Source organism: Malus sylvestris, chromosome 2 (genome assembly GCF_916048215.2).
Source record: "Malus sylvestris chromosome 2, drMalSylv7.2, whole genome shotgun sequence".
Classification (NCBI taxonomy): domain Eukaryota; kingdom Viridiplantae; phylum Streptophyta; class Magnoliopsida; order Rosales; family Rosaceae; genus Malus; species Malus sylvestris.
Genome location: NC_062261.1, coordinates 6,244,362 through 6,259,777, shown reverse-complemented (window position 1 = coordinate 6,259,777; position 15,416 = coordinate 6,244,362). Strand labels below are relative to the sequence as shown.

The 15,416-nt window shown below is 38.0% G+C and overlaps 4 protein-coding genes across 4 annotated transcripts; 2 read left to right on the top strand and 2 right to left on the bottom strand.

Moving 5' to 3' along the window:
* Window positions 1-1,596: 1,596 nt before the first annotated feature.
* On the top strand, window positions 1,597-3,809 carry LOC126606317 (UBP1-associated proteins 1C-like). The gene is made up of 6 exons (XM_050273687.1): window positions 1,597-1,835; window positions 1,959-2,033; window positions 2,216-2,349; window positions 2,677-3,133; window positions 3,263-3,373; window positions 3,498-3,809. Exons 1-6 carry the CDS (start codon window positions 1,749-1,751, stop codon window positions 3,558-3,560), a joined length of 927 nt encoding a protein of 308 aa, XP_050129644.1. The 5' UTR covers window positions 1,597-1,748; the 3' UTR covers window positions 3,561-3,809.
* A 497-nt stretch (window positions 3,810-4,306) lies between these two features.
* On the bottom strand, window positions 4,307-6,952 carry LOC126606325 (uncharacterized). The gene is made up of 6 exons (XM_050273699.1): window positions 6,790-6,952; window positions 5,874-5,955; window positions 5,607-5,714; window positions 4,990-5,116; window positions 4,797-4,914; window positions 4,307-4,678 (listed from the first exon to the last, which is right to left on the bottom strand). Exons 2-6 carry the CDS (start codon window positions 5,881-5,883, stop codon window positions 4,625-4,627), a joined length of 417 nt encoding a protein of 138 aa, XP_050129656.1. The 5' UTR covers window positions 5,884-5,955; window positions 6,790-6,952; the 3' UTR covers window positions 4,307-4,624.
* A 3,401-nt stretch (window positions 6,953-10,353) lies between these two features.
* Window positions 10,354-12,434, top strand: LOC126606305 (pre-mRNA cleavage factor Im 25 kDa subunit 1-like). The gene is made up of 7 exons (XM_050273679.1): window positions 10,354-10,806; window positions 10,936-10,981; window positions 11,134-11,227; window positions 11,314-11,387; window positions 11,472-11,558; window positions 11,891-12,001; window positions 12,091-12,434. The coding sequence occupies exons 1-7, from the start codon at window positions 10,625-10,627 to the stop codon at window positions 12,160-12,162; spliced, it is 666 nt and encodes a 221-aa protein (XP_050129636.1). The 5' UTR covers window positions 10,354-10,624; the 3' UTR covers window positions 12,163-12,434.
* Window positions 12,405-14,038, bottom strand: LOC126606297 (pentatricopeptide repeat-containing protein At1g09190). The gene has a single exon (XM_050273669.1). It carries the CDS (start codon window positions 13,939-13,941, stop codon window positions 12,487-12,489), a length of 1,455 nt encoding a protein of 484 aa, XP_050129626.1. The 5' UTR covers window positions 13,942-14,038; the 3' UTR covers window positions 12,405-12,486.
* Window positions 14,039-15,416: the final 1,378 nt, after the last annotated feature.

The following is a 15,416-nucleotide window of genomic DNA, read 5'->3' as shown; positions in this document are numbered from 1 at the left end:
TCTAACTATGTTGGTTGCAGTTGCAGACTGTTTTCTAATTATGGCTTTCCATGTGTGGAGAAATTGACTTGGATAAGTAATAAGCAGAAGCTGTGCTGTGGGAAAAAAAGCTATAATTCGAATCCTAGTGCTTTTGGCTTATCCCATGTCCCACGCATGTCCTTAGATAGAGAGTTCACAGCTCCCATGGCTTGCAAGCAACTTTTTTAAACAGCAGAAAGGGACAGCTGCCATGGCCACCACGACCAATTGTCGTCCAAATCTCCCCAAAGGGAGGGCTATGGCTATTAGCTAGCGTTTAGGGACACCCTTTTCTTTTTTCGAACTTTTTCTTTATATTTTTCTTCACGTGAATATTGGGGAGATCTCCATTGTTTTAAGTCTTGAGTTTTTACTTAATTAGCAAAAGTAAGTGATTACCGATCTCGATCTCTCCTTTTTCATATAATATTTTCCTAGTTTCTAAATTGAATAAATTAAAAGACAGTCGAGATAAATGAGAATATGGGAGTCATTTTGCAATACCTAATTTCTTATATTCACTCCAAATTTAACACAAGATACACTCCATGCTAATATAAATTGATTGACGACGTGGATTCGAACTCTATCATTGATTAATATAACATTTAATATAACAAAATATATCGTTTCGAAGAAAAAAAAATACAAATTAATACTAGTAATTGGTGAATATTTTATCATGTGATATTCAAGAGAGCGCCAAGCACTTAAAAGTTCAACAAAATCATTGCTAAAACCAAAATTTCACTACTTTTTGGGATTTTGGAACCCACTTTGGATGGAAAGTTGTATTTTTTCAAATAATAAATAAATAAATAAACTATGATACAAGAATGAAGCGACCCAATTTGATATCCAAATTATCAAAAAGAACACTCCTGAAAAAATGGACTTTTGGAGAAGAAAAAAAATATGAGTTAATGCAAGAATAAAACCATTAATTTTAATAGGGATGAATTATAGTGTTTTTTTCCTAATTACTATGTGTTAGTAGCTAATTGGAGTTGAGTTGGGAGCTAATTTCTACTAAAAGGTTTCTTGATAATTAGCACCAATTTTTTTTTTAATTTACATATATCAATGGTCAAGAATCTCCGCTTACCCCCAGCACGTCTCAAAGTGTTATATATATTTAAAGCAAGAATGGACATAACCAAGTTACATATACCAATGTGTTCATTTCTTTACTCAGTGGTTTAAATTAGCTTAGAATATCGCTATGATAATAATAATAAAAGAATGGTACTATCTGTACACCCAACATCTCTCAATTTCTAGCTGTTGGATCGACTAAATTGAAGAGAATCAATGAACAAAAAAGAGGCGAGTAGAACGGGAGCAAAAACTAAACCTTCCTTCTTCGGCCTAATTAACAAAGGTGTATGAAAGATAAAAAGCGTGTGTGAATGAAGTTGTCCAGAAAACTATGCAGCAGAATAGGCTTAAATTGAGATAGACATAGTTCAAAGTTTGGGCCTCCACTTATCATTCACATGTGGGCCGAAACATGTCGCCAATCATGTAAAATGAAACGAAGCGGATCGCAGTCGTTTTGGTATTGAAAACTTCCAACCCAAAACCCTAATTCTAAATCCTCCTGCAAATGCCATAAACCCTCCGGAACTTGGATAACCTCTTCGGTCACCTGGTCGTAGTCTCGTAGAGCTTTCTGTCTCTTCTGGATTTGAGCTTGGGTTTGTTGCATACAGCTTCATCAGAGAGAGATGGTGTGGTTTCAGTGCGAGGATTGCGGGGACAACCTCAAGAAACCCAAGGTTCTGGGTCACTTCAAGTGCTGCTCTGCACGAAAGGTCTCTACTTTCCTAATCCCAAGACTGTTTGGTTGCAGAGAAAATTTGGGCATTTATTAAGTTTTGATCTTTTGACTTATTGGGTTGCTAATATTGTCGCTGTTGTTGCTGTTCATGTTTCAGTTTTCGTGCATTGATTGCGGAGAGACATTTGGGAGAGAAACCGTTCAGGGTCACACACAATGTATGACTGAGGCGGTGAGTGTTCATTGTTTGGATTATGAATCGAACGGTTTCGATTGGAAAATATTTTGAATTGAAGGGTTTGGATTTGAAAAATTAATGAATTGGGTAAAAGGGGGTGATATTACTTTGCTGAACTTGTTATGGATTATGATTTTACCGGGATGTAGAGTTGATTCCTTTGTTTTTGTTTTCAGGAAAAATACGGTCCCAAGGGGGCACAAGGGAAACCTTTGACCGGTGGGGGAGCCAAGCCCAACAAGGACGGAAAGCAGCAACCCGATTTTGATATTACTGTCGGGTTGACTAAGCGATTTCCATGGTTTTGTAGGTATGTTCATCTCATCTTATTTTGTTGGTAATCTTTTATTCGCATGTTTATTTAGATTTCGTATCAAATGATTGCCGTGAACTTGAGAATTTCCCATGGCGATGCATAATGCGTTTTATGCTTTTTTGTTAAATTCTATATGCATTTGTGCTAGCGCTGCCCTTTGAAGGTGACGGTTTCAAATTGCTGAATTAGTTTGTTTTGAACTTTTGAGTAAATGCATTGTCTGTTGTCGACATGAAACATGGAAGAGAGTCGGAGAAGAAAAAGATGTAAATTGACATTGTGATCTGATATAGTTTGCTGGATATATCTGTGTATTTTCAGTCTTTGCAATACTAAAGCTACCAGTGAGCAGACCCTGCTGCTGCATGCTGAAGGAAAGAAGCACAGGGCAAAAGCCCGAGCTATCCATGCTGCAAAGCAACAACCTAAGCAGCCGGAAGAATCTGTTCCGGATACAAAACCTCCACCCGAGGACACGCCAAAGGGTGAAGTTCTTGAGAATAAACAAATAGAGGAACCTAAGTCGCATGATGCTTCTAGGGTCAATCCTGAGCATAAAATTTCTGAAGCAGAGAATGATGCCTTACTGAAAAATAAAAAGAGAAAGCTTGACGCATCCAAGAACGATGAATCGACAAAGAAGACTAAGGATAGTACATCGTATGAAGTAGGAAATGGCAAAGTGGTTCAGAGTGGGAAGACAGAAGCAAATGGGAAAGAGGGAGAACTCACTACGAATATAAAGTGGAAGAAGTTGATTACATCAACCCTAAAATTGGTATGAAATCTAAATAATTGTTTCTTGCTTTACCCTAAAAAGATTCACTTTTATTTATCACGCATTTTGCTTTACGCCATTGCCAGTTATTCGATATAAACTCAATGGCTTTTTATATGCGTGGTGCAGAATGATGGAGTCCTGAAGATGAGGAAATTGAAAAAACTTGTGTTGAAGGCTCTTGAAGAATCCGGAATAACAGATGACGAAACCAAATTGAGTAATATGTTTGAGCACAAGGTTTGCGGCCTATCCAATGTTTATTTCTTCCTTTTTATTCATTATCTGCAAACTAGTAGTATCAATTGGCCATCAGACTCACCCGTTTACATTATTTTTTACGATACTGATTCTTTGGTCCCAGATCAATTCAAGTTCCAAATTTAGAGTCGAGAACAAGTATGTTCATTTGGCGGCCAAGGATTGAAGTACGGTCTGTTTGAACTGGAGTGTGACTGGGGGATTTCAGCTAGTTTCCTCTCCTTTGAAGCCCCTTCAGGCCGTGGTTTATCCCCTCGTTTGAATTCAAATTCGAATGCAGAGTTACAAATCTAGGACACGGAGGAGCTTAGGTTATATCTACATTTCTCATGTCATTTCTTCTGTTTAAAAAAGTTTTCAGAAGAAATATCCTTGTCATTAATTCTTCAATTCTCTATGAATCAGACATTCTTCATTTGTTTTGTGTGTTTGGAGAGAAGCTTAATCTAAAACTTCATGTTCACGAACAAGGTCATAAAAATAACAAGAAGATGATCAAATAAAAACATGAAAAAGCATTACTGGTACTATGTTTTCAGGCAACCGGCGATAGTAATTCCGACGGGTTTACAAATGGAAGCACTTACAGTCTACAAAGCCGATGATTTTGGTATAGGACTGACCGGCAATCAATTCCGACGGGTTTACTCATAACTGATGACGAGTGAGTCACAGCAGCTGCTTGCAAGCACGGCTAGACACGTCAACGGATTGGATTTTGATCCAAATTCGATATAACATTGTGCGTAGTGTTGTAATGAGGGCTCAGGGCCTCGCTTAATTACAAGTTCACGCTACAAGGCTCATTAATTTTCTGTCATTTTAGTGAGCCACGGTGGTGGAAAGCTCGTAAAAAGCTCGTACATTAGCTGATATTATATTCTGGTTGGGCAACTGAAATGCGTTCAAGGATTAAAGATCACACAGCCCTGTATTTCAAAATTCTGTATAATTACAATGTTTACACATATCGTCTTGCCTCATTTGTTCATACAAATATGAAAATGCGAAAACGATAGCTCAACATCATCCAAAGCTTGTAATCTAGACGTCTGAAGAATTGTTTGGGAACAGTCCAGGTTCTTTTCATCTGTCCTTTCCTTTTTTCGTTTACCACCCTTTCAACCGGAATAAAAAAAATCAGTATTTGTGTTCTTACGGTCCCTTCCAATCCCACTATGATTTCTTCATGCTTGTGAAGATGTTGCTAGCGCTTCCGATTGAGCAAATCTAGAACATCCGAAACAATGCCATGATCAACAGCACGACAGAACAAACTAGTGCCTGCAACAATTGGATAATTATGCCAATTAATTCTCTGATACATGGTTGAAGATGTAAACTTTAAACTGTAGAAACATGCTAGAATGGAAACACGTAATCGAGAGAGAGAGAGAGATACAGCAATTGCAGAGGCGGCTAGTCCTGCTCGCTCCCTAGGATCCTTCCGATAGAAATTTCCAAAATAGAGAACTGTGGCATAGTACCACATTATTGGGAAGACGAAGCCTAAAAGAAAACTGCAGTGCAAAAAACAGGAATGAGACAAGGAATAATGAAAACTAAGGAGGGATAGAGGAATTAAAGATACTCACGAAAACCATCCTATCCCGCAGCCAAAGCAGGGAAGCTGTTTCTCGTACATCCCTGATGGAAAGTCATCTGCGTCTCTAATTAAGGTATATTTTCCCTTTTCAGGATCCGCAGCTTCTGTTGCTTGCCCTACCATGACCATAAGACCTCTCACTTGTCTGGATAAACAGTTGATATAAAAGATCCAGTTGCTATAAAGATCTTGTTTATCGACAGAAAATAGAAATTATATACATCCCGGATCAGATTCATGACATTTTTAAATTACTACTGCATCCCAGCCCAATGTTTAATCAGGGAGGCTATTAACACAATCATCAATTCTAGCATGCCGATACATTCTCCCACTAACAGGTCTTAAACAAGCTGATTGGTGCTGGAAGTTGATACGACAAGAGGCATTCCATTTTAAGTACTAAGTTAAAAAGCTATCTAAACAACAAACTATCATGGATGGAAACAGTGCATGAATGACAAAAAAACACAATTTGATAGAACAAACACATTCCATAGTCCATGCGAGGAAGATTGATACTTGTCACGGATAATTGTAAAAGCACTTATAAGTTGCGAAACCCAAACAGGATTTGCTAAAGAAAATGTCCAAACAAGATCCTACCTTTAAATATTGTACTTAATCGAGCTGATGGTCTCAAAAGTTCAAGATGCTTTTCAGATGATGATCTCACCAGCTCAAGGTCGTTTCTCAAACCCTCTCCCGAAGCATCTGCAACACCAATAAATCTTGTATCAGAGTAAGGAAGTAGTAAAATCATGACTGGTCATGCTAACTTAATCGTTATAGTTCTGAACAAGTGAATATATAGGCATAATTTATCATATACAAAAAAGATTAAGCCCGAGTATTCAAGAGATGTTCGAGTACTTTGATCCATGAGTCCTACAGCAGAATTGCAGAAGAATATGAGGGCCGAAATCCTGACTTCTGTTACCACACCTTAAAATTCCTGCTCCACAAAATTAGAATTTCAGTTCAGATCCAATTTATCCAGGAATTTTTTTTTTTGGTCATAATCTTTGAGAAAACCTTTACTTGCTCGCATATCAAACATAAAACTTGAACAAAAGTTTGCAACTGCTTGGAGCTAAACAAGCCCTCCCCCTTACTATGGTTAAAAATAATCCAGAAATCACCTTTCTCATGGCAAGCAAATTCATTCCTTACAAATTAAAGCATACTACGGGAATCGGGATCATTATCTTAAACCAGAACTGAACACAAGCAATTGATTGTAGCTAAACAAGCACTCCCCTTACTATGGTTAAAGAAGATTCACATATCACCCTTCTCGGGTCATGCAAATTCATTCAGTACAAAATTAAAGTATACTCCGGGATCATTCACTTAAACCGGAACTGAACCCAGCAACATTTTGCTATTCTCCAGCTCAGGTGGAAATACAACACTGGTTTTACATGGTACTATGATGGACAACTACTTGGGGCAACAAAACCTTAGTTCTTTTGAGTTGTGTCCTAAAAAATTTCATTAACTATTAACTACATCTAATTATCTATGCATGTGCTGCAAAACCTTCCACAAAAATTCCAAATCATCCCAATTCAGCTCATAACTTCAGAAATCCAAAATTCAAGCACACACAACCATGTCAAAACAAATTATTGAAAACCCATCAAGTATTAACAACAAGGTATGCAAAAGCTTTGAACTTTATGCAAATCCCCACAAACCCAGAAGAGAAAAACAGTTCAAACAAATCAATCATAAAAATTGAAAGAAAATGTGCAGATAGAAAGCTGGAAGAGGAGAAGGAACTTGCCCAATGATTTGCAGGAACTGGGGAGCAAAATTCCAATGAAATTTCTCCTGCACAGGTCAAAAGTTGAGAGGGGCTCTTTGCGTATTTGAGAGAGAGAGGTAGGTCTTGTACTGTCGTACAGGTCAAGCAAGGCTACCTACAGTGCAGAAAAGTTGACTCCTCCATTTTGTCTATTGTCTTTTAAAATTATAAAATACAATTTACATACTTATCAAGTTATAAATACATTATTTATATTCTTTTTTTATTTTTTTTATTTTTTTCAACTATTTTTTAATTTATATTTTATTTTAATGGTTTTTGTTTGTATTAATAATATTTTTTTTTTTAGTTGTAGTAGTAGTTGCTAAAATTATTTGAGGAATGGTTGGTAGAGGAATCAACGATTTTGATTGCGTAATAGTTAAAAAGACATCTAAGCCCATTGTTTGACTCTCAATTTTCTGCGAAACTACGCAATTTGATTGGGTGGGGGACTTAGGGCTTTAGAGCGCCCACGGTTGACATGTCGTTTTCCATTTCTTTTTTCTTTTTTTTTTAATTTTCCGGTTTAAAATTAATTGTCGCCGCCTTGTGCCGGCAAAATAATTGGAAAGAAATTATGCTTTTAAACAATTTTTTTTATCCGACCAAGAAAAGAGTGTTTTCTACTATTCTATATTATCTTTAATTTTTAAATTTCAATTTATATAAAATACTAGGTTGGATGCCTAGTGAAGTCCAAGTTTAGGAATAACGATTTACAACAAGAATGATGTTAGGTAGACTAAATTTATGGATTAAATTTATAAATTAAATTATACATCATCGATAAAAAATAAGCACGTTAATCAACATTTAAGTAATAATTCAATCGTCAATTTTCATGTCATTTTGTTTACAAAATTTATAAAATTGCACCTTAACCAACTTTAAAAAATGTGTGTGCAATGCATACTTTATTCATATTTTTGTGTGTGTGTGTGTGTGTGTATATATATCCATTCACTATGCTATGGACTGTAATCTTTTGTGAAATGTGATGGTGAGATTTATATTTCTGATCAATATATAAGTTAGTAATATACCCCATAATGTAATGCAAAAAACATTTTCTAATTGACGGTTATCATCGCAAATATGAGTTGTATATCTGTTGATTATATAAATGGATGATAATTTCTTGTGAATTGTGATGGTAAGACATATGTTTTGGTCTATATATGAATAACGCTCCAAGAATATGATACAACCAACATTTACTACTTTATACTTTTCTTGTTTTTATAATTTTATTGCTTTCTAATATCAATTTTTAATTTTTTTGACCTAAATGGAATTAGTGCATCCATATTATCAACGTGGTTAAAAAGCTCACAACATATTAACACATCAATATGGGATCCACCATATAAGTTAATACTATTTTGAAAAGCATTATAGGCGGGATCTAGGCGTTAGGCAAAGATCGAGCGCTATGGTTAGGGTCTAGACATTTAGAAAATCGGTGAACCTTTTAGGTAGCATTAGGCGGCTACCTAGGCGGTCTAGACAGCTCTAGGCAGTTCAATTTTTTTTTTCTTTTTTTAATCTTTTTAGGTAAAGGCTTGAAGATAGTTTTCTTGTAACATAACTTTGAATAAATATTTCATTTTTTCCTATTCAATCAATCGTAGCCACTTATTTATATGTTTTTATTGTTATACTAATATATTTAAATTAAAAAACAAAACCTGCCTAGGCCCCTAAGCATTAAGCTCATGTCCGATGCCTGACTAGCGCCTAATACTTTTTATAACCTTGATTACTACCCAAAACAAGTCGCATGATAATTAATTGTGGGTTTCCCTTGTTTTGTGACCCAAATTGTAATCAAGATTACATTATGGTTGCATGACACTCCAACAACTTCCCAAATAGAACAAGAACATTCTAGAGCAGTAAACCTGAATCAATGGGAAGAAGTAGAGGGAGAGCCATCTGGTTTGGCTTGGTGATTAGCTTGCCCAACAAATTAAAGGATGATTAATAATCTAACAATAATATTTTGGTTGTTAAATGAATCATTATCTTCTAAACTTCTCACCCGCTAATTAACTTTTAATTTTCTGATCAATATGCAAATTTCCTTAATTAATTAATTTTCATCATCTAAAGCAAGGGGGATATGGGGTTATACATCTTTTCAAGTTACTTGGCTTGCAAGAATCGATGAATATTGAGTTTTTCTTAATTAGGTTAACTATTCATCATATTTTTGAGTTTCAATGATCACTGATTGAACTTGCAAGTTGGTGTGATTTGATTGAAAATATCTAATCTCAAGGGACCAAACTATAAACTTGTTAAATGTAGAGGCATAAATCAAATATTTTCTTTGCCTTAACTACCACGAGATGGTCAAGTGGTTGGGAACGAATTTCAAGTCTGTATTTTACAAGACGCGTCTTAGGTTCGATTCCTGACGTTGGTGAATCACACGAGGGTGACCAGTGGAAGATTGAAATGTCTTTATGAACCTTCTTGATCCTCACGAAAGTGGACTAGACGAGCTGATCCTTTTTTTTTTTTTTTAAATCTTGTATTTACCGATTATCATTATGTGCACTTCTCCATCTGAAATCAGAAATGCCTTCATCCACATTATTTAAATCTTGTCAATTTTTACATCCAATTTAATAGTTACATTTTTTGTTGATGCACAAAATCAGTGAGGACTTTGGTACAACAGAAAGTGTTAAGTTTGTGACCTTCGCTAGATTGCTCCGGTCACTAGTGTGGATAAGTATGTAAATGGATAGGGACTGGGAAGCAAACACAAGATGTACGTGGTTCACTCAGATTGGCTACGTCTACGGAGTAGAGGAGTTCTCATTAATTATGAAGGGTTTACACAAGTACATAGGTTCAAGCTCTCCTTTAGTGAGTACTAATGAATGATTTAGTAGAAATGACATTCGGAAATATTGTGAGATGATGATCTCTATTTATAGAAGAGAGTTTCTAGTTTCATTCTAACATTGACACGTGTCGTGTTATGATTGGCTTCTGATGTCGACACGTGTCGCGCTATGATTGGTTTCTGATGTCGACACGTGTCGCACTGTGATTGGCCTCCTGGTTAGAGGGAAACTCTTCTAGGTCATTGACAGTATAACGTTGATTGATGCTCAGTAGTTTCGGGATTAGTCAAGTATGGTACAAACATTTTTCACAAAGAAAATTGAAATGGCATAATTTACATTATTGTTTGTGGCTAAAAGCAAAAACGAAATTTACATTTATTGGTGGAATTTTATTGGGTCACCAAGCAAATCAAGCTTCGTATATTTGGACCCAAAGAACCCACAAAAAAACACAAAAACGTATTCAAGCCCATGAAAAATCCCCTACCACCTTCCTACATAACACACATATACAACATATTGCTACCCTGATGTTTTGTGCCAAAAAAACCAAAGACATGATTTTTCGATATGGCACAATTATATTGTTATTGTAGCATCTCGTGTAAAATAAAAAACGTGAATGAATTTTTTCCACGTGACATCGTTAAAGTGGACACGAAACGACACGGTGCGGTATATCCCACTTCTTGAAGTTGTTCTTCTCTCACTGGTGAGAAGTAGCCAAATAGCCAATTATCCAGGTCTCCCCGGAACGCCACGTTCGAGAGACGACACAAGAATTCGTTCCCAAACTCCGTACACAGGCGACCCTTCCCCTCTCTCTCTCTCTCTCTCCTCCTCTCTCTCCTTTCCTATTTATTTCTCCTCCTGCGCCTGAAATTTCAGTTCTTCCCTTCCTATCAGTGCTTCACTTCACAAGAATTCCAGAGAGGAGGGACACTTGAAAAATGGGGGAAGAAAGGGGTTCCTTACACGTGTCAGACAGCAACGGTCTTGATCATCGTGACAACGATGATCAGAGCCGTACGCTGGACATATACCCTCTCAGCAGCTACTACTTCGCTTCCAAGGAAGCCATTCCTGTCAAGGTCGAAGCTCCGGCCGATCGTCTTCACAGATTAAAGTCCAAGTACTTATATTTTTTTTCCTGGGTTTTTATTTATTTGTGTATTTTCAATTGGGGTTCCTTTATTTTCATCAATTTTTGCTTAAAAAAATTAGAAATATTAATTTGGGTTTTGTGCCTGTTGAACTATAGTTATGCTGCTTATGGATCGAGGACTTGTGTGGAAGCAGTTATTCTGGTTGGTTCTTTGTTCTTATCAAGCAACATTTTTTATTATTTATTTATTTTTATTCGAGCAATATTCTAATTAATCTAATGTAAACTACGGGGGGCGAGGGATTTCGATATCGAAATGTGAGTAAATTTGATATTGCCTTCACCATGATTCAGGTTGAGTTGTTCAAACATCCTCATGTGCTGCTCTTGCAAATAAGAAACTGCATTTTTAAGCTGCCCGGGGGCCGCTTAAGACCCGGCGAATCAGGTGAGTTTAACTCATCAGTTTCGTCGAAATAAGGACTTGAAAATCTTGTGAGGTTTTACTAAAATGGAATCTGTTTGAGCTCGCAGAGATCGACGGATTGAAACGTAAGCTGTCGAGGAAGCTATGTATCAATGCTGATGGTGATGGGATTCCTTGGGAGGTAGGGAACATGGAAATATGCTGTCTTGTTTTCGGGTGGTATTCGAGTTGAAAAATTGTTGGTGTAAATTGTTTCAATGTTTAGGTTGGGGAATGTCTTGGGGCATGGTGGAGGCACGACTTCGAATCATTGCTCTGCCTGGACTTGCCAAGTAGAGTTGAAAGCCCAAAGGTAACGCGCTCGGTCTCCCTCTAACATGAGGTAGTTAACAGTTAACTGAATAATCGACGTGGCAACCAATCTGTTAAGATCATAATAATTGGTGTCTAGCGGGGTGCTAGGATCGGTTGGCAACACGCTGGTGCTGATTTGGCTGTGCTTTGCGGCTAGGATCTGCCCGCCTGGGTGTGCGACTGATCGTAGCATTCCCTTGATGTATAATATTGGGCATGAAGTATCATATTATGTCATCGACTCATCAGTTAATGTGTTTCCCCTCCTAACAAGGCTGCGTCGTCTGGATGCCAAGAAGCATGATTTCTTATGTTTATGTCATTATGTAGGAGTGCACAAAACTCTACGTTGTGCAGTTACCAGATTGTCGGAGGTTCATTGCGCCAAAAAACCAAAAGCTGCTTGCTATTCCCTTGTGCCAGATCGCCAAAAACAACGAGGTAAATGAATCTTAAAATTTGTGTCCGTACCTGTTTGTAAGCGTTTGAACGTGTGATGGGAGATTGAATTAGTCTACTGTGTTCCACAGACGTATGGACCGATAATATCAGGTGTTCCAGAGATGCTATCGAAGTTTACCATCAACATTGTAGAAGATTAAGATCAATTTGATCGCCTTTGTAGAATATGCCGTGTGGTTTGCAGACGAGGATTAGCAGTAAAAACGTGCGTTGGAGAAAGTTGTTCCCTTGGCAGCTATCTCTCTGTAAATTTTGACAACCGTTTGTGTAATCTACATAGCGTGTAGATTTCGTGTGTAGATTTCTTCTGTAACTTCTATGTCCGACGCTATAGTTTTCAATAAGGTCGGAACATGGCTGCAATGTCAGCTCTCTTAGAGAATTAAAAGAAAAAACATCTTTGTTTATGGAAGTCGGAAGTCGAAAAATGAAGGTTACATCTTCACCGAACGTAAATTTCATGACTACCCAATTGCACTCTGCCCTGGTGCTTTTATGATGCAGTTTGCCCTCATCAAATCTCTAACTTTCTCAACTTCGTCCCACCTGCCTTCTTCTGCATAAATATTTGACAGCAACACATAATTACCCGAATTCCATGGTTCGAGATTGATAAGCTCTTTAGCTGCGAGTTCCGCGAGCTCTACTTCACCGTGAGTAGAGCAAGCACCTAGTAGTGCACCCCATAAAGCAGCATTCGGTTTCGTAGGCATACTCTTAATCAGGTCATGAGCCTCCCTCACCCGTCCGCTTCGCCCCAGAACATCAACCATGCATCCATAATGCTCTAGTTTCGGCTCAATTTGGTGAGTCTCAATCATTGAAGCAAACAAATCCTTTCCCTTTTCCACCAAGCCTGCATGAGCACAACATGTCAAAACCCCAACAAATGTTGCATCATTAGGTCTCTCGCCCTTGCTTATCATCTCCTCGAACAAGCCGATCCCAAGTTCACCATTCCCATTAAAAGCATATCCCGAAATCAGTGTGTTCCAGGAAACAACGTTTTTGCGACGCATTTGGTCGAAAACACTACAAGCAGCATCCAAGTCTCCACATTTACAATAAAAGTTTATAAGTGAATTCCCTACAGATACAACTTCTTGCAGAAGTCCTTTAGAATCCGTATAAGAGTGTATCCATTTCCCAACATCAACAGCTCCCAAATGAGCACACGCAGGCAAAACCGAAACCACAGTCGCTTCATCTGGTTCAAAACTCTGATCAAGCATCCCACGAAAAAGTTCCAAAACCTCACTATCTCGCCCACTATGCGCTAAGCACGAAATCATCGAGTTCCAAGAAACAACATTCCGTTCACCCATCTGCTTAAACAAACACAATCCCTTATCGACATCACCTGTCTTGCAAAACCCACGAACCATCAAATTCCAAACGATGATATCTCTCTGAGACAAAGCATCAAACACCTTCTCAGCATCCCCCATTCTCCCACAAGTTACATAAAGCTCAATAACTCCAATCCTAATCGAACTAAACCATTCAAACCCAACTCTTAGAATCTGTCCATGGACGCACTGGCCTAGTCTGTAATCGCAAATGTTCGAGCATGACTTGAGCAACGGCGCGTAAGTGTACTCGTCGGGGCGGATGCTCTGGTATTTCATGAGAGAGAAGATGTATAGGGATTGTTCGAAGGGTTTGCAGAGTGAGAATCCTTTGACCATGGAATTAAAGAAGAGGATGTTGGGGTTGTGGGTTTGATTGAAAATGCGACTTGCGTAGCTCATTTTGTTGAGTGACCAACAAACGGAGACGAAGTGGGCGAGGACTTGATTGACTTGGCCAAGGCCATGGCGGAGGAGGTGGGCGTGGATCTGGCGGAGATGGGTTCGGGTTTTGTGGCCATGGAGGAGGCGGAGGACTCGCCGCTCCGCCTCACGGCATGCTCTGCTCATGGTTGTAGAGTGGAGCTCAGGATTACCGGAGTGGGTGAAGGTCGAGAAGATGGGGAGTTCGCGGGAACGGTAACTGTAATTTAAAAAGGAAATGAGCTTGAAGCTTATAAGGAAAAAATAAAAGGTAAAATGAATAGTATCAGAATTAATTTTTTAGTGTAAAAATATGATTTTTCGTTAAAATAAACAGTACCGGAGTGGGTGAAGATCGAGAAGATGGGTGAAGGTCGAGAAGATGGGGAGTTCGCGGGAACGGTAACTGTAATTTAAAAAGGAAATGAGCTTGAAACTTATAAGGAAAAAATAAAAGGTAAAATGAATAGTATCAGAATTAATTTTTTAGTATAAAAATATGGTTTTTCGTTAAAGTGAACAGTATCAGGAGTTTTTCGTTAAAGTTTCCATTCAAAAGGTAATGAAGTTTTTACGACAACCTAAAGGACGTCGTATAAGAAATAGGCTTTTTAGTCAAAATTATTCTTGAGATTTGCATAACTCATAACTTTGGTCCCTGAGATTTAAAATCAATAGAAGTGGTCCCTAAGATTATCCACCATCCATCATTTTGATCTTTCTGTTAAAAAACTTTGTTAAGTTGAAGATATTTTTGTAAAATCAAATTCTCCCCTTCCTTTTTCACCCTTTTTCTCTCATCTCTCTCATCTTTTCTACCAAAGTCCTCTTGTCTCTCATTAATTCGTCCTTGTTGGTTGACAGAGAAGGGAAAAAGTGACTAGGGTTTCTAAATTGAGGGTTTGGGTGACGGACTAGGATTCTCTCCCTTCCTCTTTTCATCTCCTTCCATCCCCTCCTCTCACATTTTCTTGTTTTGTCTTTCTCTTGCTATAAAAAATTAATGTAAGATGTTGACGTGGCTTAACCATGACCGTTCAAATAGGAGGGGAGGGAAGGGGAGGTAAAAATAGAGGGGAGATAATCTTACTTCTTGGGTGACAGAGATTCGATTCGTGTAGAACTAAGACTGAAAATCAGAAATCGGTACGGAATCTTTCGAATTGGTGAATTGCGAGGCAATGAAGTTGACTGCGACATGGCAGACCATTTTAGGCAGATCTGGGAAGGCTCCCAAATATAGAGGTTGGCGTGCATGTTTACTGCTGTCTTGTGGTGTGGAATAGTTTAAAGGTTTTGGCATTGAATAAGAGTAGGAAATATATGAGGAAGTAGGGTCCTCCGGTTATTGACATCTAAACCTTTTGGCCACCTTTTCTTCCTTTTGGTAAGCTTATTGATTGAGTGCTTTCCATTCACATTCATAGTTGGAAAGCAACACCGAGGTTTTGAAAAAAAAAATTGTAGGTTTTGATAATGAAAGTGAAGTCCATTAAATTGGTTGATATTGTAGGTGGGGAGGGGCAGGGGCATGGGAAGAGGAAGAGGAAGAGGAATGGGAAGAGGGAGATAGTATCCAACTCACAACGCGCTCCACAAGTTCAAATGGTACATTCAGTAGC